Consider the following 22327-nt stretch of genomic DNA (forward strand, 5'->3'; position numbering starts at 1 on the left):
CTTTTTCATAGTAGGAAGTCAGGCTCTGGCAGTGACTTCATCCTGTTACCTGAAACCAAAGACATGGTGTTATTTCCACAACAAGCTAAAAAGAAACCTCCTGTTCTTAAATTTGCTAGTTGTATGTTCCAAGTCGAAATTACATTTCCATCATATTCAGGATTTGCCCATATAAAAATATGTGCTAACACCTTTATGTGTAGACATTTTATAACCATTTAGGTCAACTGAGCTTTAAATAAATCAACACAGTAAAATGTGTAAGTTAAATACTTTTAACTTCCTTCTTTAGGGGTGGGGAGTGGAGGCGGAAGTTTGATCTTTGTATTTGCTTTTCAACTTTTGGCTAAACATATGCATCAAGAATTAGTCCACAAATTAAATGAGTATAAAATTAAAAGAACTACCAATTTTCAGTTGGTTTACTTTCGGTTTAATGTCCTAGGTCTTTTTTTTAAATACACAAAATTCACAAAACATTAACTCTATATTGTTTTACCCATTCATCTTCTGATTCAATTGTTGTTTCTCTTGATTGACTGTTAACAACAATCACCCCCCTTCGTAGCATTCAGACTCTCTACTTTGTAATGCTCTCAATGAAAATGACTTCACCACTTCCAACCATATGTAAACACACCACATGAAAGACAAACTATTGACCCAAATAATCCCAAGAATGTAAGAGTTGATGTGGCTTAGAGTTTTGCATAACTCCTGAAGTTTTAACTCCTGATACTCTACTTCGGGGCGAAGGGAAGAGAAATCTGACAAGGTTGGCTTAGTAGGTCTGTAATGTCCTGCTTTAATATCCAGCCATTTTCCACACTTTGTGACTGTCTGTAAGAATTCCAGGAGTTACACAGAGTAGGAAATAGTTCCACAGATTAGTTATTGAAAAGGACTGCTCTGTCTCCATGCCTTTGGGGTGCCAGTTGCCTCAAGAGCAGCTGGATCCCACCAAGCTTAATTCAATTCAAGTCAACTCATACTTACTAATATGCAAAGTACCCTGCAAGGGCTGTGGAGAAAATTAAGACAAGCACAAGCTGGGCCTAAGGCATTTCTAGGAAAAATAGTACACTTCAGCAAATCTCATGAGACAAAAATCCACTTGTGCTAAGTCTTCCGCCTCATTTTGCATTTGTTTTAACTGCTCTTCCAAATAGCGTTCTGAGGATGAAATGGCATCATTGCCTTCACCCAATCCAAGACTTGTGAGTTGTTTCTAACTTCCAAATGCGTAAAGGCACATGTCTGATTATAAAGCAAATTTTACTTTACACGTAGATTCTATTTATTCTCAAAAAGTTCTGGTGGGAATGGAAAACTCACAATCAAATAAATAAGGACATGCTAGTGGATTCCATTTTATTTGTTACAAACAACATTGCTAAGTTTTTGAAAAATATTTTAAATCTAATCAGTCTCCACTTCTAGCCTAAAGATAACAATCATTACTTATTTGATTTGAGAGTGTCAAAAATAAATTTTTGAGTGTTATTTAAGTTGGTTATTTAAAAAGACAGTCTTTATTAAATCATACATTGAATAAACATCACCCCTTCATTAACAATTATATTTTAATTACTAGATACACAGTAAAAGTTTGCTGCAATAAAAACTGTACATACCCACATAATATGAATAGTTTATTAATGGTACATTTCATCTTGTATTTTATATCATATTTTTGTGACTTTTTAATTATTCTTTCTTGTTGACTCACATTTGTCTCCAAACTGTTATAACTGTGGCAGTTTTGTTTTTTCAGTTAGTTTTCTGAATGTGATACTTAAAAGCCAAACTGCCAATTCAAAGCCATACATCTGACAACACCATCATTAAAGATTATATTTGTTCTACAAACATTTACTCAACAAACTCTCATCAAGTGACATCTATAAATAAGGTATTGGGCTTGGTACTAGGGACCAAGAGGTGAATGGCTCACTTCTGCTCTTGTGGAGCACCATCTGGAGTGAATTACCATACAGTTAGAGAATATGGTTATGAAAGGATAAGCACCTAACCCAGTCTGGAATACTAAAACAGAAAGTGACATGTGCGCTGAGAGTTGAAGGATCAGTAAGGGTTGGCCAGCCTGTAAAAGGCATAAAATCACCCTCAGACTAAAAGTTCTTAGTGAAGTGTCCTGTGAATGCACCCATTACTGAGTGGCTGAATGAATGAAAGAATGCTCGAGACAGTTTGAGCAAGTAATACTGGTTTCAGTCATGTTCGTTTCTCGGTAACATAAACATTTTCAATACTTTATAGTTATGGGATGTTCACTGCATGCATAACGCCATATAGGAGTCATGGAGAATCACAAAAAGGAAGAAATATAATCTCTGCTCTCAAGAAACATGCATTAATTCAGCAAATGTTTATTGTGCTTTGTGTTTTTTCCATATGCCTGGCGCTTTGCAGGTTGTGGAGAGAAAAAATAATAGATACTATTTAAAGCCAGAAGAGAAACAGAGCATAACAATAATTTCAGCATTACTAACTCTGAGTTTTGAGACTCTCTTAATCATTCCTTATAAATCTGCAAGTGTATTCTTAACATTCTCTAAGCCCTGAAAACTATTATAAAGCAATATATATGTTCCAAAGACTAGAGGACTAAAAATAAAAGTGATATATTCAACATTAGAGTAAAAGAAAGAAACTAGGATTGCAGTTCCTGCACTGTAGTCCCTTCCTTAATCCTTCAAGTTCATCCCCATGTTGGCTCACGTCCAAACAGCCCGTCTATTCTCTTCCATATATGTCGCAACATTCACAAAGTCAAGACTGTTCACACCATTCCTAAGGTCTGGAATGCCCTTGCTGTTCCTCTTGTCCTCATCCTTTAACCCAGCTTATATCCGTTAAAAGGTCACGCTGGGTTTTCCACATTGGTTACTTCTCCTTCCTCTTCATTTACAGAACACTTAATGCTATATCCCTCCGTGACCACTTAATGACTCACCACTGACCCACTGACACTTGAGAAAGAGCTCTTGAGCCTCATAGCAAATGGTTCTATCATTATCTATACCTCAAAGTTCTTCAAAGTTCTAATAAACTTTTGGGTCATGAAATATGACATCACACCAATCCTCCAGAGTTTTCAGTGTCGTGTGGTTACCATGTCAGAAAACTGTGAAGATCATTGGTTTAATGCTTAGTCCATGTGTAACTTTCTTCTGCAAATAGATCATAACCTCCTTGTAAGCAAGAACTAGATATCTTTTGATACCCCACTGTGTTTAAAACAATGTTAGAAATATATCAAATGCTCAAAATATTTGTGAATTATTTATTTCACTGAAAGGGAAACAATAACAAATGTCTGATTGAGTTTTAATTTAGAGCATTTGAATAAATTTATTAGCTTGCAAGAATTTTCTACTAATATCTTCTTATGCCTAAGGTTAGGCAATTTTGACAATTGCATTAATTTTTAGAAAATACATCAGCCAGTCAACCAGCAACTTTTCCTACATACCTAGTATCCAATTTTTTAGAGAATTTCTTACTTCAATAAATTATGGCTTGAATGAAATAAACACTGTATTCGCTAGTATTCTAAAAACCACAAACTTACCAGATATGAATACATGAGCCTCAGATATTTTATTTATATGATCAATAAATAAATTGATAGAAGTATGCTATAATATATATCACCATAGTTCCTAAAACCTTAGTAATTGTGAGTTTTAGCTAAATATAGCATATTTATAGGCTATTTTAAAGTTCAAGCTAGTTCTCAAACTTTATATAAGGAATTCATTCAATGGTAGATTTGTTTGTACTCGATGCTGTGTGAGAGGTTATTCACAAATACTCAGAAATCAACTTCCAAGAAATACCTTAAATTACCTAAAAACTATTTTTTTAAAGTAGCAATTTTCCAGCAAGCTTCCCTATGATCTTTGATGTCTTCAAACCAAAGGAATTTCTATACCTTTACCATTCCAAAATTTTAGAACTTTTAGAAAGCCTTTGCCCAAAAATGCCATAAAAATATTATCATTTTCTATGTATTCCATTATGTCTTTTTTAAAAGGGGTGGGTTAGAAAGCATTGTTATATCCTAATACTATGAAAGAATTAGGAAATGTTATAAGTAATTACATTAGAAAATATAAATGTGAAAGTAAAACTACTCTCTCTCTCACATTAGTGAAGTCTGTATCAGCTAGGACATTTGGAGTACAATAACCAGATCCCATTAAAAAAAGCGGGCTGGACGTATTGGCTCATGAAACTGATGAAACTGATTAAGTACCAAGAACCCAGGTTTTCTCTGCATCTCTGCTCTGTATTTCACTTGCACTCCACACATTGGTCTCCCAGCAACTACAGGTGCTCTTTTAATGATTCTCAAATGTCTACAGCATCCCCAAACCTCACAACCTCACACGACCTTCCACCTCCCTCCAATGCTTATTCACATAGCCTATCCTGATCACCTGGGATTGCAACGCTATATCTATATATCTTATTTCTAATGTGTGGGTTCTATTAGACAGTAAAATAAGCTTAGAGATTGCAAGGGTTCTTAGACCCAATTCCAGTGAGTGTGTTGTGTGTGTGTGTGTGTGTGTGTGTGTGTGTGTGTGTGTGTGTGTGTGTAGGCTTCCCCACATTAACAAACAATTCAGATTGAACAATTAAAGGGCTCAGTCTCATAAGACTGTCCTCCACTTCAGAGATCAGTTGCAAGGCCAGGCTGTTACCTGTGCTTTTGACTGACGGGTTATAAATCAAAGGTTCCCATGACCCTCTCCTTGCTTTCTATTAATTTGCTTGAACAGCTCTCAGAACTCAAGAGAAACATTTTACTTAACAGCCAGAAGGAAGAGACACATAGGGCAAGGTATACGGGAAGGCACGCTGAGCTCCACGCCCTCTCCAGGCACACCACACCACTCCCCCAAACCTCCATGTGTTCACTAACCCGGAAGCTCTCTGAACCCTGTCCTTTTGTGTTTTTATGGAGGCTTCATCACATAGGCATGGTTGATTAAATCATGGGCCATTGGCAATTGATTCAACCTTCAGCCCCTCGCAGCTCCCCAGAGGTCTGGTATAGTGGGGGCGTGAGGGGGGGAGTAGACAGAAAGTTCCAACCCTCTAACCTCATGTTTGGTGCCGATGGCAACCAGCTCCATGCTTAGGTGCTTCCAAAAGTCACCTCATTCATATAACAAAAGACACCTTTATCCCTCTCAACACTTAGGAAATTTCAAGTGTTCTGAAAGCCGTGAGCCAGAAATGGCACAAAGACTGAGTATATATAAGAAATATATTTTGGTCGTCTGAAGGACCAAATATATTTCTTATAAATCACAGTATCATGGAGGTCAAGATCAGCATTTTTAAAAAAATGGAATGTAATCGATTTTAAAATACCAAAGCTATCACATATAGTAACAATAAATATTGTTTCCATAAATTTTTTATTTCACTGTGTGTGTGTATATGTAAGTGTATATGTACTGGAACAAATATAAAACAAGCTCCTACTATAGTCAAAAGTTCATCTGGTGTAAACACACTTTACAGCTCCTCCAGGTGCAGGATATACAAGATTAGTAAGTTATAACGGCATGATTAGCATGATGAAACTACTTACTGAAACTGACTGGAGCAAAATAGGAAATGAAAAAGTTATAAGGGCAGGGGTGGCGGGTAGTGATAAATAAGAATGGGGAAGATAGGAACCAGACAAAGGGATTTATCTTGGAAGCAATGGAAACCATGTGAAGGTTTCAAGCAGATGAGTAAATACTTTGCAGTGATAGATTCTTCAGGCAGCAGTGCAGGCAATAAATTGGAAAGGGCAAATAAGGCAGGTCAAAGACCAGTTAATAACAGAAAGACTAACGCAGTAATTCAGACAAAAGATGCTAATGGCATGATATGTTGGGAAGATATCATGAGAAGATAGAGTCTATAGAGCTTTGGGACTGACTAAATATAGGAGGTGAAAGAGAAAAAAGAATATCAAACAATGTACAGGCTTCAATATGGAGTGGTATGGGGGTTCCAATCACTAAGACTGGGAAACATTAAAGGGAGCAGATTTGGGGGTGGGGGCGATGAGTGTGGCTTTGAACATGCTTACTTTAAGGTCTGTGGAGGACATTCAGATTAATATCCTGTACATGGCACAAATGTTTCTGGTCGAGATCCAGAGAGCAGGGGACCATCAACAATGTGGCAGTGGAAAAACATGTAAGTAAAAAGAGGACCAGGGACAAAAGACTGGGGCATCCACATCAAAGGGGCAGGCAGAGGGAAATAAGACTTCAAGGGACACCAAAGGAAATGGCCGAAGAGATGGAGAGAGGACAGGGCTCAACTACAAAACCCACAGAGAAATCAAGTTATATAAGGACTGAAAAGAATCCACTGGATTTGGCAATGAATAGGTTGTTTGGTGGCAATTTGCAGTGCTAGAATCAGAAGCCTTATTGCAGTGGGTTGCCTGGTAAGTATTTGGAGACAGTAAATACAGAGGGTTTGTGTGTGTGTGTGTGTGTTTGTCATCATGTGCTATGAGTATGTGTGTGCTTCAGGAGCTTCAGAGTATGAGAAAGCACTATATAGAGGGATGTGTAGGACAAAGGGAAGGTTGTTTTATTTTGTTTGGGGATTTTTCTTTTTTATGTGGGAGAAACTTACACGTCTTTATAGGCTGAGAAGAAGCTACGAGAAAAAAAGAAATTGAAAGATGAGAAAAAGTGAAAGTGTTCCACAGTAGACAGGAGAAAGGCCAAAAGCACAAGTAGAAGTCTGTCTAAATCAGTACCGTCCAATCAAGCTTTCTGTATGATATTAAGGTTCGCCACTCCAACCAATTCAGTGGCCACTAGCCGTATGTGGCTACTGAACACTTGAAATGCAACTAGAACAACTGACGAAATGGATTTTTAATTCTGATTAATTTAAATTTAAATGGTCATATGTGACCAGAATCTGCAGAACTGAACACTGCAGCTCTAAGCTAGAGTGAATGTGGGGCTGAGGACCCATCAGTCCTGGGGAGGAAGGCTTGAGTGGCTCATGCCTGATGGTCTCGTGTAGGAAGGAGGACTGATGTGCTGGGAGGGAGAGGGCAGGGTAGGAACCTTGAGGGAAGCAGGGAGGTTTGGAAGGGACACCAAGGAGCAGATAGGAAAGGGCTGACCAGAAAGACTAAAAGCACAGCATAGCAGAACTGAGGGCCCGGCTGAGACTGGAGACCACGAATATATGGCAGGCAGTGTAGGAGCAACTAAGGCAGGGCAGTTGGCTGGAAAAAAGATTAGGAGGCTGAACGCCAGAGGTGCTAGCAAGAGACCGTTGCCCTAAAACATGATGCCATAGAGAAGGAAGCCGTGTGTTTAGAAGAAAAGGAAGGGGGCAAGAGATCCCGGTCTCAATCAGGTCAAAGAATAGACATAAAGGGTAAGTGAGAGAGAGAGAGAGCAAGAGACAGCAGATGGTTTAGTACCTGAGGGGATGGAGCACTTCTAGGTAATGGCAAGGTTTGGGGCGAGTCTTGGTTGGCTTTAAAGAAGCAGGCAACAAGAACTGAGAAGTAAGTTCTGGTGGATACTGGGGGAAACCCATGATGGTGGCAGGAGTTAGGGTTCAGTGGAAGAACAGAAGCCAGGTGCAAAGCCTTCGACCACTTAGAAAATCAGTAAGTGTGCTGTAAAGACACACAGGAAGATTGCCCATAAGAATAAGAATCTTTAGGACAGGGTTTCTTCAGAACTCTGCACCAAACTGGAGAGGGGGGAAAGGCAGGCAGTGTGGGAAAGGTGGTCTCATCTGTGGCATACCAGGGTCCTGAAGGAGGACTTTAGGGGAGAAGCAGAGAGATAGAAAGAAGGTTGACAAACCACCTACCAAGATGACTATTTCCCAACAGGCAAGGGTCACATTGGTACCATTATCAACCCTACCCAACCTTTAAGTTTCTCTATTCAGCTTCCCTAACACTTTCATTGTGCCTCACTTTCTCCAAAGAGACAGAGGAAATACCACATTTTTGACTATTACTATTACAAAATTAGGTCACGTCTTTTGTAGCTATTAAATGCAATTGTATCATTCAAAAGGATATTTCATTTTCCACTTGCACAGTTCTCTCTATTTTGGAATTGTCTTTTCTAGCAATGGAATTCCATAGAGTTAAATTTTCTCATATGTACAGGGTAGGTTCAGTATCATTCCTGATGTGAGGCTGTGTCATATTATCATAGCCACGCCATTCTCATCCTCGTGTTATACATATTAGCACTTCCTTTCTCTCTTTTCCTCTCTTTCATTTCATGATTTTAATGGCAAAAACTAGAAACTTAAATTTTCTTCCCTCTCTTGTAGTGCCAATATTGCCCATGTGTACACACACCCACACACACACACACACACACATCTCTCCATGTCCCACAGAGACATTTTCCAGGCACTATTTTTTCAACTATCATAAAATCATTAAATCCAAGATGGAACAGCAGCCTAATTTATTATTTTATCATAAATATTTCTACTTTCTCACGGATATTAATATAATCTGCTTAGACGTTTTAGATATGCACGCTCAATAATAATTGGTATCAAATTCCTTAACGGTATTCTTTGCTTCTTTCAAGAACTTATACTCCCAACTGTGGCAATTTGATGGCAAAAAAAAAAAAAAGAAAGAAAAGAATGGGATCCTAAGGACAGAATCACAAGTCATAAATCATTCACAAGTGACATAACAATAGTATGTGTTTTGCTAGAAAAACTCTGTCAACAGAAACTGTTACCACATTCTTTTCTTTCCATGCAATCTGCATAGTGCATGACCCCGAAACCTACTGGGCTAAGGGGCTAATATTTGGTCAATGTGCTAATGCAAAAAAGTTAGATATGAATGAAAAGGAAAATTTTACCTTAACAAACGTTTACTGAGTGCTTATTCTGTGACAAACATTGTGCTTGGTACTTTGCAAGATTTGAGGGATTTAATCCTCACAAATTGTCCCAACAGTCTTATAAGGTAGGGTACTAGTAATATCTCCAAGTTAAGAGGAGCCAGCTGAGGCTCAGATAGATTAAGTAGTTTGCATGATGTCACACATTTAATAAAACAGCTGACTGGGGCTTCCCTGGTGGCGCAGTGGTTGAGAATATGCCTGCTAATGCAGGGGACACGGGTTCGAGCCCTGGTCTGGGAAGATCCCATATGCCGTGGAGCAACTGGGCCCGTGAGCCACAACTACTGAGCCTGCACGTCTGGAGCCTGTGCTCCGCAGCGAGAGAGGCCACGATAGTGAGAGTCCCGCGCACCGCGATGAAGAGTGGCCTCCACTTGCCGCAACTAGAGAAAGCCCTCACACAGAAACGAAGACCCAACATAGCAATCAATCAATCAATCAATCAATCTTTAAAAAAAACAAAAACAAAAAAAAAGAAACAGCTGACTAATGAAGTAAAGAAGAAAAAGAAAAAAAGATCTCTCCTGAAATAGTCAAAAAGAGAAATACTAAGTCCAGCAAATTCTATATTCATGTCACTTCTGTATAACCTCTATCAATAGAACATTTGAAATCAAGATAACAAAAGTTGCCCTAGTTAAATCCAAAATGGTGGCTAATTTTAGGAACTGCTTTCCAATACAGAATTAACTTACTTTAGGTAATAAATGTTCATACTAGAATATCAAACTAGAATTGTTGAAAATCATCTTTAATTAAATACAAATCAAGTTTACTTTGTAGGCTTTATTCTTGAGATCTTAAAATGTAAACACCAACGGTTTTTAAAACATGATCTATTGGTTTCTTTGTTTTTTCCTTTGCTTTCCTAGGCTTGACTGAATACTGGGCTGCCTGAAATAGTAGAACAGTAGTATTTCCCTACCATCACCACTGCCAAGAAAAAGAAGGAGCCTAAGCAAATGACCTTCAGCTGTGCTTGTCTAAAGGACGCCAGGTGATGCACTGTCAATGCACTTGGTCACCTGCCCTCGATACACACAGAGTCTGAGAAATCCCCTAGTCTTTGGCAGTTGTAGACAGAAGTCTACAGATCACCATTTCTGCTCAATAGAAGGTCATTTTCCCTTCTTGGAAAGTCGGATGTGAAGCGCGAGCAATACAGGAGTTTGGAGTTCCTGAGCCCTCTTTAGATTAAGGCCAGGCTTCCGTGAGCAAGAAGAGAACATCAGAGAAGCAGAAGAGGTACCACCACGCTATGGGGCCCCCCTCACTGGCAGCTCCTCCAGAAGCTGGCCAGGAGGAATCTGCTGGACTGGTGAGGAGGGGCCTGTGCAGATAGAGTCAAAGCCAACAGGGCTTTGTGCTCAGTTCTACTACAACAGTGCCCAGCCCAATAGCGCCCAGCACAGTACCTAGCACAGAGCCCACCATAGTACCCAGCACAGCACCCAGCACAGTGCCCAACACAGCACCCAGCACAGCACCCAACACAGCGCCCAACACAGCGCCCACCACAGTGCCCCACCGGGCACAGAGCCTAGCAGTGCCTCATCCCACTGCAAAGTAAAGTTGGTTCAAAGTCTATCTGAAGCTGGGCCGGAAGTTTGCCTGCTTACTTACAAGTTGAAAGCAAGCGGTGGGAGTCTCAGGAATCAGTCATATTTGGAAACAGCAGGGCAAAACACACGAGCAAGAAGAAGCAACAGGGAGCAGTTAGAAATGATGAAAATGCCACAAAAGATTCATTTGGACAAAATCAGCTTTCATCATCTATATGTGAGAAATGGCTTAATGGTGAAATATTTCCAGACGTGAGCAAGTAAGTCCATGGTTCCGTGAAACTTTATCCTGTAGTTGTTCACTTCCACACACACGCACGAGTCCGTACGAATATCCCCACATTACAAACCTGTCTCTCCTAGACAACAGCACTCTCAGTCTCTGCCACGTGAAGTGACGACATAGACCTCATTCCATTAACAACGTGAAACTCATCAGGATTCAAATCAAATCATCCCATGGCAAAAGAAGGGGAAAGCTGTAAGCCTGAAATGCACACTGTATTCCGTATGAGGAAAGTGCTTTTTCACTGAAGATGAAGCTCATAAAATAAGCACTATGTTAATAACACGCTGAGACATGCCTATTAAGGGATACTTGTGAAAAAATTCTGTCTATGGTAGATACTGCTTCAATGCCAATGGCCTGTCTGAGAGTCTGCCATGGTATTCATGCACAAGGGTTGCTTATCAGTGAATGATGCAATTATTCAAGAAGACTTTTTTGATGCCTGTGGTTGGTCCGAGTCTCAGCCTAAACAAGACAGCACTGAGTTAGAGACTGAACATTTTCAGTGTGGGCTGCGGCTGATGTCATAGAAGTACACACCCTGATATTAAGCCTCCCAAAGCATACCCATCATCTTGATTCATGTTTCCTTTTTTAGCTACATCAGTTCCTTAGTGGATAAGAAGCAACACATCTGCCTACACAGCAAAAATCTTAATTGTCGGGGGAAAAAAATCTTTGTCTAAACCCAAGAGTCTCTCCTAATACAGATCAGTAAACGCTATCTTTCTACTTCATGCTTATCTCAGACCGCAGCATAATACTGACTATGCTAATTAGCCCACAGTGTTTTACATGCCTTCTAGCGTTTGTGCTTTAAGAGTTTTAAGAAGCTCTGAGATAACTATCTTAAGAACATACATCGTTCAGAGATCAGTGTGTATAGAATATGAAGAAAAGAAGCAGTGGAGTTTGAAAAGAAGTGTTCCCTTTAGAACTGAATTTAGACTCACATGTCCCTGCTCCACCTCTGCCCAAGCTTATGTAATGTTACTTAGCCTTCTTGGACCTCAATTTCCTCACCTGCAAAATGGGGAGAATAATCCCTCACAGGGCTGTTAGGAAGCTGAAGTGAGATGGTGTATGCGAAAGGGCTTTTGTAAATTTAAAATTTCTACATAAACGGAAGGTGATACAGCCATATAGGGTATCCATTTCAGGCACCCTGACAGAGCACTAAGAGGCATTCTTGTTAAATTGATCAGACAAAACTGGCATTGTGAGTTCTAACATCAGATTAAACAATGCATTAGTTCACATTTACTTCAAATCTGATGATGTCAAGAGTTTAAATAGAGTGGCTTTTCTTCCTTTATGGTGTAAGCTCTGACCTAGAAGCCTGATGCCTTCGCAAAAAGCCTTATCCATCTGTTCAGATTTTAATATATGATTCCCATAGGCAAAATTATTTAAAAATTCCCACATAGAGGAATATTTTAGAAACTCTTTGGACAATTTGAACAGCTTAGTTTTTAACACTTTAGCATGTACTGGCTACCAGTTTCCATTCAATTTGAAAACTTGCTTGTCACTATCATGGTAGCATAGTTCACATTTAAAATTAAATGAAAGGAGAAAGTCTAATGTAGAGTGTAAAATGTCTGTGGCATTAGGTTAAGCAAAAAAATACCATCTTGGTTTCTGAGGAATAAATAACCTAAAGAAAACATCATTGAAACAGGCAATAATAATAAATTTTCAGTTGTCTCTTGAATATTTACACATGATATTTTTACCTAAAAGTTTCATTTGTTAAATGTCTCTACCAATTCTGAGCACCTAATCTAAAAAATGAAGAAGTCAGATTTGATGTTCTCTAAGCTCTCGAGGAATTTTAACACTCAGAAATCCCTGCAAAGAGGAATGGTGTTATCAAGTCAGACTGCAATGGGCTTTTTAAAATCAAGGCTTAGTTGGACTTAAGAAGAGGAAGAGCCACTGAAAGACAGAAGAGATGGGTACATTTAAAATCCTCATACATTATCTAAAAGTACTTTCATAAACATGGTCTCCTTGGGCTGAAAAATAACTATGAGCAGGTGGGAAACTGGGGGCTCAGGGAAGATTAGGTCTGACCCTGAGCTTCCATGGCAGGGAAACGGCAGGTATGGAACTCACACCTCCACCCTCCTAGCCGGTTCTCTGGGTCCTACCTAATGATTTTCAAAAAGTATTCCAGGAAGCCCTGAAGTTGTGAGAAGGGGCTTTCAAAATATTTATCCTTTCATTTACTCCCATTCTTTGAAATAAATTCTCATCTCAATTCTGTCTTCCTCTTAAACCTATTGATTTGCTTTCCCCAAATCACACATTTGAAAGAATGGTTACCTCCACTCTTTTCATTCCTACTCGCTTATCACCTTAAGTATCACCGAGGGGACTCTACCTGTTTAGGTAGAGAAAACAAAGGGTTGTAAATACTCCTGGTTGCTATGGTAATACATTTGAGTTGCTAATCTGTCAGGAAAAGTGTTAGAGAGACATCTCCACGTAGAAGCATCTGTATTCTCCAGCACCATCTCAGACTAATGCAAGCAGACTACGGGCAACACAGGATTCTAACTAAACTAACAGAATAAGTGAAACAAGTAGCAAACTGAAGGAAATAGCATATTTTTTAAAATTCTTTTCCTTCCTCACCCCTCTTACCCTCAATTCCATTTACCAGCAAGTAAATGAACAGGCAAACATAAGACACAGACCACATGCAACAGTCTTGACTACCTTCTGACAAATAACTTTGCATCAGAAAATATCCTAAGAAAGTCAGAGAACTAATTATAAGGAGGGAAAAGCATGAAGGAGATGAATGTAATTTAGATAGTAAACATCCGTGCTTCTTTCCCACCTCTGAACTCCCAGGGAGTATGCCCTCTCTTTAACCTTCATCTTAAGCAAATACAAGGAAATGTAAGCCAAGCCAGGGTCCCTGAAGATTTTAGGATAATATTTATGACTATTTTTCAAAAAGCCTTCTGGCACACCATGTTTTTTGCTGGAATTCATTTACATGATTGGATTTGAGGCATGTCAGAAATATCGGAAGCCCACTCCCAACCGACCATCACGACAAATCATTCCCCGTCCAGATGTCCTTATAAGGCCAGACTTCCTATAAATCTGATGGCTTAGTGTATGCATTGCGTATGGGTCTTGGCTCTGAGTCACATTCGCTGGGAGCTTTGATTTCCGCTTTGAGGGCTGGCACAGACTCCTGCTTGCTCTTATAAGAAAATGTCTACGACTGAAAGCTGAAATGTGCAAGATTCCTTCTTCAAGTACACAAACACTCCAAGTCTGGCCACTTTCCTGTAGTTCTGCCAGGTTTTCTCTATGTCTGATACCTGATCAAGTAACCTTTTTTTCAGGGAAAAAAAAAAACAAAAAACATAAGAGAAGGAATGTAGTACATCCGCAGCTGAACATCTTACAAGCCTTAACCAAACGACCTGTACAAATGATGCCTGAGTAGACACACACATACCTTATATAGCTCTGTAAATAGGACTCAGTGGCCAACTCAGTGAATTCCTCATTCTACCAGGAAAAAGAAAAAATGCTCTCTAAAAAGCATTTGCTAGATAAACACTTGCTTACAAGACAAAATTAGTGCATCTTAACCATTTTACAGACAAATTCAAAGACCTTTTTCTCCCAATTCTGACCTGCTGTCAATCAAAAGGGTTGGGATAAGTCAGAGCTGGAAGAAGTTATAAGAAGCCACTATTTCCACTTTACTGCCCAGGCACACACAAACATTTGCTGAGTCATTTATAATAGTGCAAGAATTCAAATCCCGTGGCATGAGTGAAGGACAGAGTGTCAGCCTTTCCCTTTGAATTTCCTGGCATTTGATGGTCCATATCACAATATAAACATACTTTTGAGTCTGTGAATGTCTTGGGTGTATTCATTCTTTCTCTCCCGCCCTCTTTCTGTCACTGTCTTAATAATCTTTCATTTTAAATCTTTCAAAAGAGTTTTGATCATAAAGCCCCAATCTAACCTTACATGCACAGCATATTTTTCTATTCTGAGATTCCATGTTCTGTATATTTCAATATGCTTATTTTCTCTTAGCCAATATTAAAACCATCCAACTGGAGCTAACTATGGACTTCTGAGACTTTGAGGGACCACGTGAATTTTATTAAAACCAAATTCTTTTTATAATACTTCCTGATATTTTAACAACACAGTAGAATAGGAATATACTTGTTATGCTTGTGGAGAAAGAGAAAATCAAGAAAGATCAAAAAGATAAAATTAAATTAAATTTAAAAATAAAGTAAAATAAAATAAAGCACCAGTTCTCTGAGAACTGTAGTCTAATTAACTATCATTAAACCAGCATTTTATAAACGGAAACTCAGGAATATGACTCCTACTTATGACTTCCCTACGATTTGTGAATGGCAGCTCCAAGAATACAACCCAGGTCACCCAACTGTAACCCAGTCCAGCAATTTAGCCCCTCCATGAATGAGAGTCTCCACTCTGCTGGACATGAAGTGGTGGCTCTTAGACTCTCCAGAGTATTCAAAAATTCCCAACCAGTTCTCCCATCTACCTCACCCTGCAAGCCACAAGAGCTCATGGCCCAGGCCACATGTCACTTTGGGTGAGGTCCCAGCTTCACATCCCTCCCCTTCCCCATCCACCACACCTTTCCAACCATTAGTGGTAGATATAATTGGGGGTTTAGGTCTTGAAAGATTTCACTGTGGCTTCCCACATATTTTGGACTTTTAAAATCATCCACAGGGGAAGAAAAAGTTGGGGGCCAAGTTGCCTTTAATACACATGTGGCTATTAACATAACTCGGAATGTTCCTTCTTTAAATAGGAACTTTTAAGGCCTCTTCTCTTTGAGGAATGCTTGGAAAGAACATGAAATAACAATGATGAAAATTCTTCCTGAGCTTCAGAGACCCTCATCGTTGGCTGGCCATTCCCACTGTTGACATGCAACTACACTGTACAACATGTGGACTGCTTAACAAGGTAATTGTGCACAGATGATGTGGTCTGTGCTGAAGTTGGAGTAGTTATTTTTTTTCTTGGCTCTTTTTCAACAGAATGAAATGAAACTTGAAAAAATGTGGCCAGTTTAAACAGGCTATTTTCAAATTATAAATCTATAATGTTTCTGAAAGCTTGCCTTTGCATCTGAAACAGATAGGTTAATCTTCCACCTATACAAGGAAGCATCAACAACTAAAATGAATCTACTCATGGGTAACACCAGCATCAAAGGATGTGGCATTACAATAGGAAAAAATGGCATAGCCCTGGAATCATTCTCTTTACATAAAGTGGAAACTGGAGTTATTAACAAAACACAACTAAACTATAGATTCTAGAGGGAAGCACAGTTAATTAACTGACTCCTTAGTGAAGCTAAATAGCAATATTAGGAAAGGGACATATGTTTAGACTTTATTGGCCATATCTGACATCTGCACACAAGCAGAGGGAATAAAACCTATTCTTTCCTTGTCCTGATCTCCCTCCTTTAGGCTACAGGCTCCTTGGGTAATAAGAAGTAACAATCACTATTCACAGGTGTGTGGAGAGTCACTAAAATATATTACTTACTGACACTCTTAGTTTATAACCAAATATAATGGGGGTACAGTGTTCTCATTATATAATCAGATTTTCTTTTTAACTGCAACACAACTAAATCTTCACATTTGAAGATTATAGGTTTTAGCATATGAAAAATCACTCATTTCTCAAAGACCCACAAATGTGTTTAAAACTCCCCAAGTGAACCCCAAGCTTCTTGCTGCTCCCCTCCTGTATGGTTCCCCTGTCTTCCCACCCCTTTTCCATCCCAGCACCCAGGGCTTCTACCTACCCAACACATAATCACTTGCTCTGACATAACAATAGATGGATTTTTCTGGAAGTGTTGATGTCCACTCACCCCTTTTCCCTCTCTATAGCCCCAACCATAAAACTGCTACATATATTAAGAGAAAACAAAGCAAGAGTGGTGGAAATCCCTCCCAGAAAACTGCATCCCTACGCAGACCCCTGGCTTTATTCTCCTTCTCGTCTGGCATGGGCATCCAAACCGTTACTCCAAGTGACAAATGATCAAATTCCTGCATCTCCAATGTGGGATTCAGGGATTTGCAGGTATGCTTCTGCTTCTAGGGGATTTCAAGCAGTTAAAAGCAACGTACCCCTTTTCTGCTCTCTGAAGAGTTTCAAAGGCAGACAGCCTCTAAAACTAAAAATCATTATCAAACCAATAAAAAAGGAAACCTTTTCGAATTTTTTAGGAATCCCTGCTATTAGCCTCTTCAGCTACCTACCTCCTACAAAGGATTTATGTCAGTGTGTAGAACAAGCACAGCTATTAGAAACAGAAGTGAGTGGCATAAAAATAATGATAATCACTGCCGATGTATTTTTTTAAATGATATAAATCAGGAGTGATGCGAAGAGGCAAGAGGAAAAAAAAAATCCTATTTGGTGGCTGGAAATACTGAGCTTTTTTTTTTTTTTTTTTTTTTTTTGGTGAGCTGGAGTGTGCCAGCTTTTTCAGACGGGAGGAATGCTGAGTGTCAAGGGGTCAGGATCAATCCGGTGTGAGTTGATGAGGCAGGAAGGTGGGGAGGAATGCGAGGAATGTCCCTGTTTGTGTAGGACTCCATTCAGCTCATTGGCGAGCCGGGGCCGCCCTGAGCGTATAAAAGCCTCGGGCTGCCCGTCCTGGCCTCACACAACAACTCTTCCCCGCCGAGAGGAGGCAGCCAGTGCGACTCCCACCGCCGACGACCCACTGCCTTCAGCCCGACGGCAGCCGCCCAGGCCGACAGCTCCCGAGACAGCAGCCCGGCGCGTCCCGACCCCGCCTCCGGCCCGAACTCGAGCCGCCCGCCCGGCCCGCCGCGCCACGCCCGCCCCGCCGCCGCCCGCCGCCCGCAGCGCCCCGACCATGTCCGCCGCCGGCCTGGGCCCCGTCCGCTGCGCCTTCGTGCTCCTGCTCGCCCTCTGCAGCCGGGTAAGCACCGGAGACCCCCGCGGCGGCCGGGGCCGGGCGGGGGACCGGGAGGGACCCCGGCGGCGCCGAGGGGCGTGCGCCCGGCTGACAGCCGCCTCCCTCCGCAGCCCGCCTCCGGCCAAGACTGCGGCGGCCGGTGCCAGTGCGCTGCCGGCCCGGCGCCGCGCTGCCCCGCCGGCGTCAGCCTGGTGCTGGACAGCTGCGGCTGCTGCCGCGTGTGCGCCAAGCAGCTGGGCGAGCTGTGCACCGAGCGCGACCCCTGCGACCCGCACAAGGGCCTCTTCTGCGACTTCGGCTCCCCGGCCAACCGCAAGATCGGCGTGTGCACCGGTAAGACCTGCAGCCCCCGTCCCCTTCCGCCTCCCCGGGCCCCTCGCCCCGCGCCGCCGCCACCGCCACCGGGGCGCCGGGGGACACTCGATGACCCACCACCTCTTCCCTCACGCTCACCGTCCCGCTGGAAAAGAAAGCCGCTCGAATTGCGTCCCTTCCTCAGGCTGTTTCCCTGGAGCCCTGCTCCCAGCTCCCATCCCCGACGCGCTTCCGGTTCAGGCTCGAGAACCGATGCTTGACCCCTGCACGTCCCCTTTTTCCCTTCCTCTCCTTCAGCCAAAGATGGTGCCCCCTGCGTCTTCGGAGGGACGGTGTACCGGAGCGGAGAGTCCTTCCAGAGCAGCTGCAAATACCAGTGCACTTGTCTGGACGGGGCGGTGGGCTGCGTGCCCCTGTGCAGCATGGACGTCCGCCTGCCCAGCCCCGACTGCCCCTTCCCACGAAGGGTCAAGTTGCCCGGGAAATGCTGCGAGGAGTGGGTGTGTGACGAGCCCAAGGACCACACCGTGGTCGGCCCTGCCCTCGCTGGTGAGCTGAGTCTTCCTCTAAGTCAGCCTCGTGATTCTCCCCCCTGGGGCTGAATCCTGACTTTGCCAAGGGCAGGGGGAAATGTCTTAGCCTGGCGTCTTACCTCGTGTTTGCGTGCTCTGCTCTCACAGCTTACCGACTGGAAGACACGTTTGGCCCAGACCCAACCATGATTCGAGCCAACTGCCTGGTCCAGACCACAGAGTGGAGTGCCTGTTCCAAGACCTGCGGGATGGGCATCTCCACCCGGGTTACCAATGACAACGCCTTCTGCAGGCTGGAGAAGCAGAGCCGCCTCTGCATGGTCAGGCCTTGTGAAGCTGACCTGGAAGAGAACATTAAGGTACGTTTTCTCCTCCTATTAACTCATAATCATGGAACAAGAGTGGACAGGACCAAAGTTAGGACAGGACCAAAGTTAGGTCTCTTACCACCCTTGTTATTATAGGCCTGTCATCTCCAAAAATATCCAACCATTGAGCTGTTTTGATGGAATGAGATGTTATGTAATAGGAACCACCAATTTTCCACTCGGAAATCCTCCACAGTGTTAGTTCATTCAAGACATCCCAGAAGAGGCCATGTCTATTTTTGGAAAACTGGCAAATGAGACTCAACCTTCCCCTCCTCAAAACATAAACAGAAGTCAGACAGCCCTAAGGCGAGAACACACAGAGGTTGAAGAAAGCCACACCCCTTGCAGAGTCATTGATTTTTCTCTCCTCCCTTGTCTTCCTCAGAAGGGCAAAAAGTGCATCCGGACCCCCAAAATCTCCAAGCCTGTCAAGTTTGAGCTTTCTGGCTGCACCAGCGTAAAGACATTCCGGGCTAAATTCTGCGGCGTGTGCACCGACGGGCGGTGCTGCACCCCGCACAGAACCGCGACCCTTCCCGTGGAGTTCAAGTGTCCTGATGGCGAGGTCATGAAGAAGAGCATGATGTTCATCAAGACCTGTGCCTGCCATTACAACTGCCCCGGGGACAATGACATCTTTGAGTCGCTGTACTACAGGAAGATGTATGGAGACATGGCCTAAAACCAGAGAGAGTGAGAGACATGAACTCTTTAGGCTGTCACTTGAACTGATTCACATCTCATTTTTGTGTAAACATGATTTCAGTAGCACAGGTTATTTAAATTTGTTTTTCTAACTGGGGAAAAGAAATATTCCCACCAAATTCAAAATCTTGTGCCATATGACATTCAAACAGTCTGTCAACCCCAGACACTGGTTTGAAGGAAGTAAGACTTGACCGTGGGACTGCATTAGTGCATAGCACCAGCATGTATGCTAGGAGCAGTGGGGGGGGACCAATAGAAAGCCTTGTCATCTTACAGTAGTGATGTGCCTGCTATTTGGAGTGTCACTGGGAAGGAAGACTCACTGACCTGCCTGTAGCTCCAGTGACAGCTAGGATGTGCGTTCTCCAGCCGTCATGAGGATGAGTCAAGTTCTTCTCTAAGTCATAACAGCAGATTCAGCTCTGACCTTCTGATTCGGATGACAGTGTTCAGGAATCAGAATCATGTCTATTAGACTGGACAGCTTGTGGCAAGCTAATTTGCCTGTAACAAGCCAGATTTTTTTTTATTGATACTGTAAATACTGTGTGTATATATATATATATATATATATATATATTTGTACAGTTATCTAAGTTAATTTAAAGTTGTTTGTGCCTTTTTGTTTATGTTTTTAATGCTTTCATATTTCAAATGTTAGCCTCAATTCTGAACACCATAGGTAAGACGTAAAGCTTGTCTGATAACTCAAAGCATGAAATGGATATTCAAATGGAAATTCTGCTCAGTTAGAGCAACAGTTCATCAAAACAGGTTTTTTGCTAAAGGTGAGGCAGCAATGTCCTTGGACGTCCGATTTGTAGGTTGGAAATGTGGTAGGCTCACTTTTAATGTAGAAATGACCTTTATTAAAAAATGAATGGCTCTGTATAGCTGATTGGTTTTTCCACCTGGAAGCATTTGTTTCTACTTTGACTATGACTGTTTTTTTGGACAGTTTATTTGTTGAGAGTGTGACCAAAAGTTACATGTTTGCACCTTTCTAGTTGAAAATAAAGTATATATTTTTTCTACAAAGGGCTTGGTTATTCATTTATTCTCTAAACATTTCCGAGTTTTCTTGAGTAAAAATGGGAAGCTTTTGTTTGTCTTAAAACAATTCACTTATAATTTTCTAGATATCTTTTATCATCTAATCAATTGGTTAATCCCTTCAATAGAATTTTTACATGAATACACATCACACTGAATCAGGTGTCACAAATTTGCAGGCATATACACTGTATTGAGTACACAGGCATTTTTTGTTATCTTCACAGTACTTTATAAACACTTCAATTCTCTCTAGATTATTTCAGTCTCCACTAACCCCTGTTGTATTACACTTGGTCCTGTTTACATTTAATACCTCTCTGGCCATTGTAGGCATCTAATTTCCAACCTGTCATCACACAATAGCCCATGTGCCTTGCACATAGAAAAATGTTTTGAATTTGTATGCTCTACTGTAGATCACACACTAGCCTATGTGCCTTGCACATAGAAAAATTTTAACTATTTTTTGAATTTGTATGCTTTACTGTAGATTTATTTCTGAACTTGAATATCTTACTGTTAAATCTGAAAAAGTATAAAATCTCCATTAAAGTGGAACAACTTAACAAGTCTTATTTTGCATCGTTCTTTCAGTTGCCAGATAACAAATCACAAATACATGATGGCATAAGTAGAAAAAGAAGGATAAGCAAATCTTCCATTCATTTGTATCATAGACATTTGCCTTAAATTAAAAGCAACTCCTCCATTTCCCCTGATAAAGTTTTTCACTTTATCAGATCTCAAAATCAATAATTTACCAAGTGGTTTGACAAAATGAAATTGTTCAAGAAGCCCTGTGTAGAAATGATATTGGACGTCACCAGGTCTCCACTGAAAAATCAACTGACATAAGTGGCAAACAAAAGGAACACTCCAGGGACAACTAAAAGCCCATTTTTTTCTAGATCAGAATAGCTGTGGATTCTAGGGGAAAAAAAATAGTTGCAGACAGACCAAGCCCTCACAAGGTAATTAGCAATGTTGTAGTGCCAGTGTCATTCTAAGAGACAGAAATACAACCGAAAATAAAGACTAGTTCTACAAACAGTACCCATGCCACAAACCAAAGGGAAAGCTTCCCATGTTCAAAATGTGAAAAGTATTTCTGGTCAAAACGTTGGACTTTTAGGATACACCTACATACGTATACAGCAATGCCATCAGTAGCTGCACTCCACTTCCCCAGATAAGCCCACATGCAAACACACACACACACACACACAGAGCACACTGTTTGCTTTACATTTCCTTTCTGTCAGTTGACTCCTAGCTGCAAAGATGAAGGACCATGGTAAATGAGCCTAACTGTTTTAAAAGGAATTTGAGAATTCTGGGAAGATAGAAGTAATAATGGAAGCATAGATTTTAGATTTTCCAAATCTCCACATAAAAACAGAGTAACTAGATTGCGAAATCAAAACACCATGAGACATATTTACAACAGAATTATATGGCAATGTATCCCTTGCCCCAAGATAAGAGAGGGGGAAAATCATCAACCAC

General features: G+C 41.3%; 2 protein-coding genes across 18 annotated transcripts in view; one reads left to right on the forward strand and one right to left on the reverse strand.

Annotated features, from left to right (window-relative positions):
- LOC309666889 (uncharacterized protein) overlaps window positions 1–18444 on the reverse strand; it is a 307631-nt gene extending 289187 nt beyond the window's left edge. For all 17 annotated transcript variants that reach the window (XR_014267317.1, XR_014267318.1, XR_014267319.1 and 14 more), the window contains exons 1-2: window positions 18292–18444; window positions 1–49 (exon numbers count right to left, since the gene is read on the reverse strand). Coding sequence is in view for 7 of the 17 variants with exons in the window: in XM_082475012.1 (XP_082331138.1) it covers window positions 1–9 (9 nt within the window). In the remaining 10 variants the exon portion in view is untranslated. The remainder of the gene's footprint in view (window positions 50–18291) is intronic.
- Window positions 17720–20803, forward strand: CCN2 (cellular communication network factor 2). The gene is made up of 5 exons (XM_082474884.1): window positions 17720–17841; window positions 17949–18171; window positions 18451–18702; window positions 18834–19045; window positions 19443–20803. The coding sequence occupies exons 1-5, from the start codon at window positions 17776–17778 to the stop codon at window positions 19737–19739; spliced, it is 1050 nt and encodes a 349-aa protein (XP_082331010.1). The 5' UTR covers window positions 17720–17775; the 3' UTR covers window positions 19740–20803.
- Window positions 20804–22327: the final 1524 nt, after the last annotated feature.

Source organism: Balaenoptera physalus (genome assembly GCF_965194825.1).
Source record: "Balaenoptera physalus genome assembly, chromosome: 9".
Lineage (NCBI taxonomy): Eukaryota > Metazoa > Chordata > Mammalia > Artiodactyla > Balaenopteridae > Balaenoptera > Balaenoptera physalus.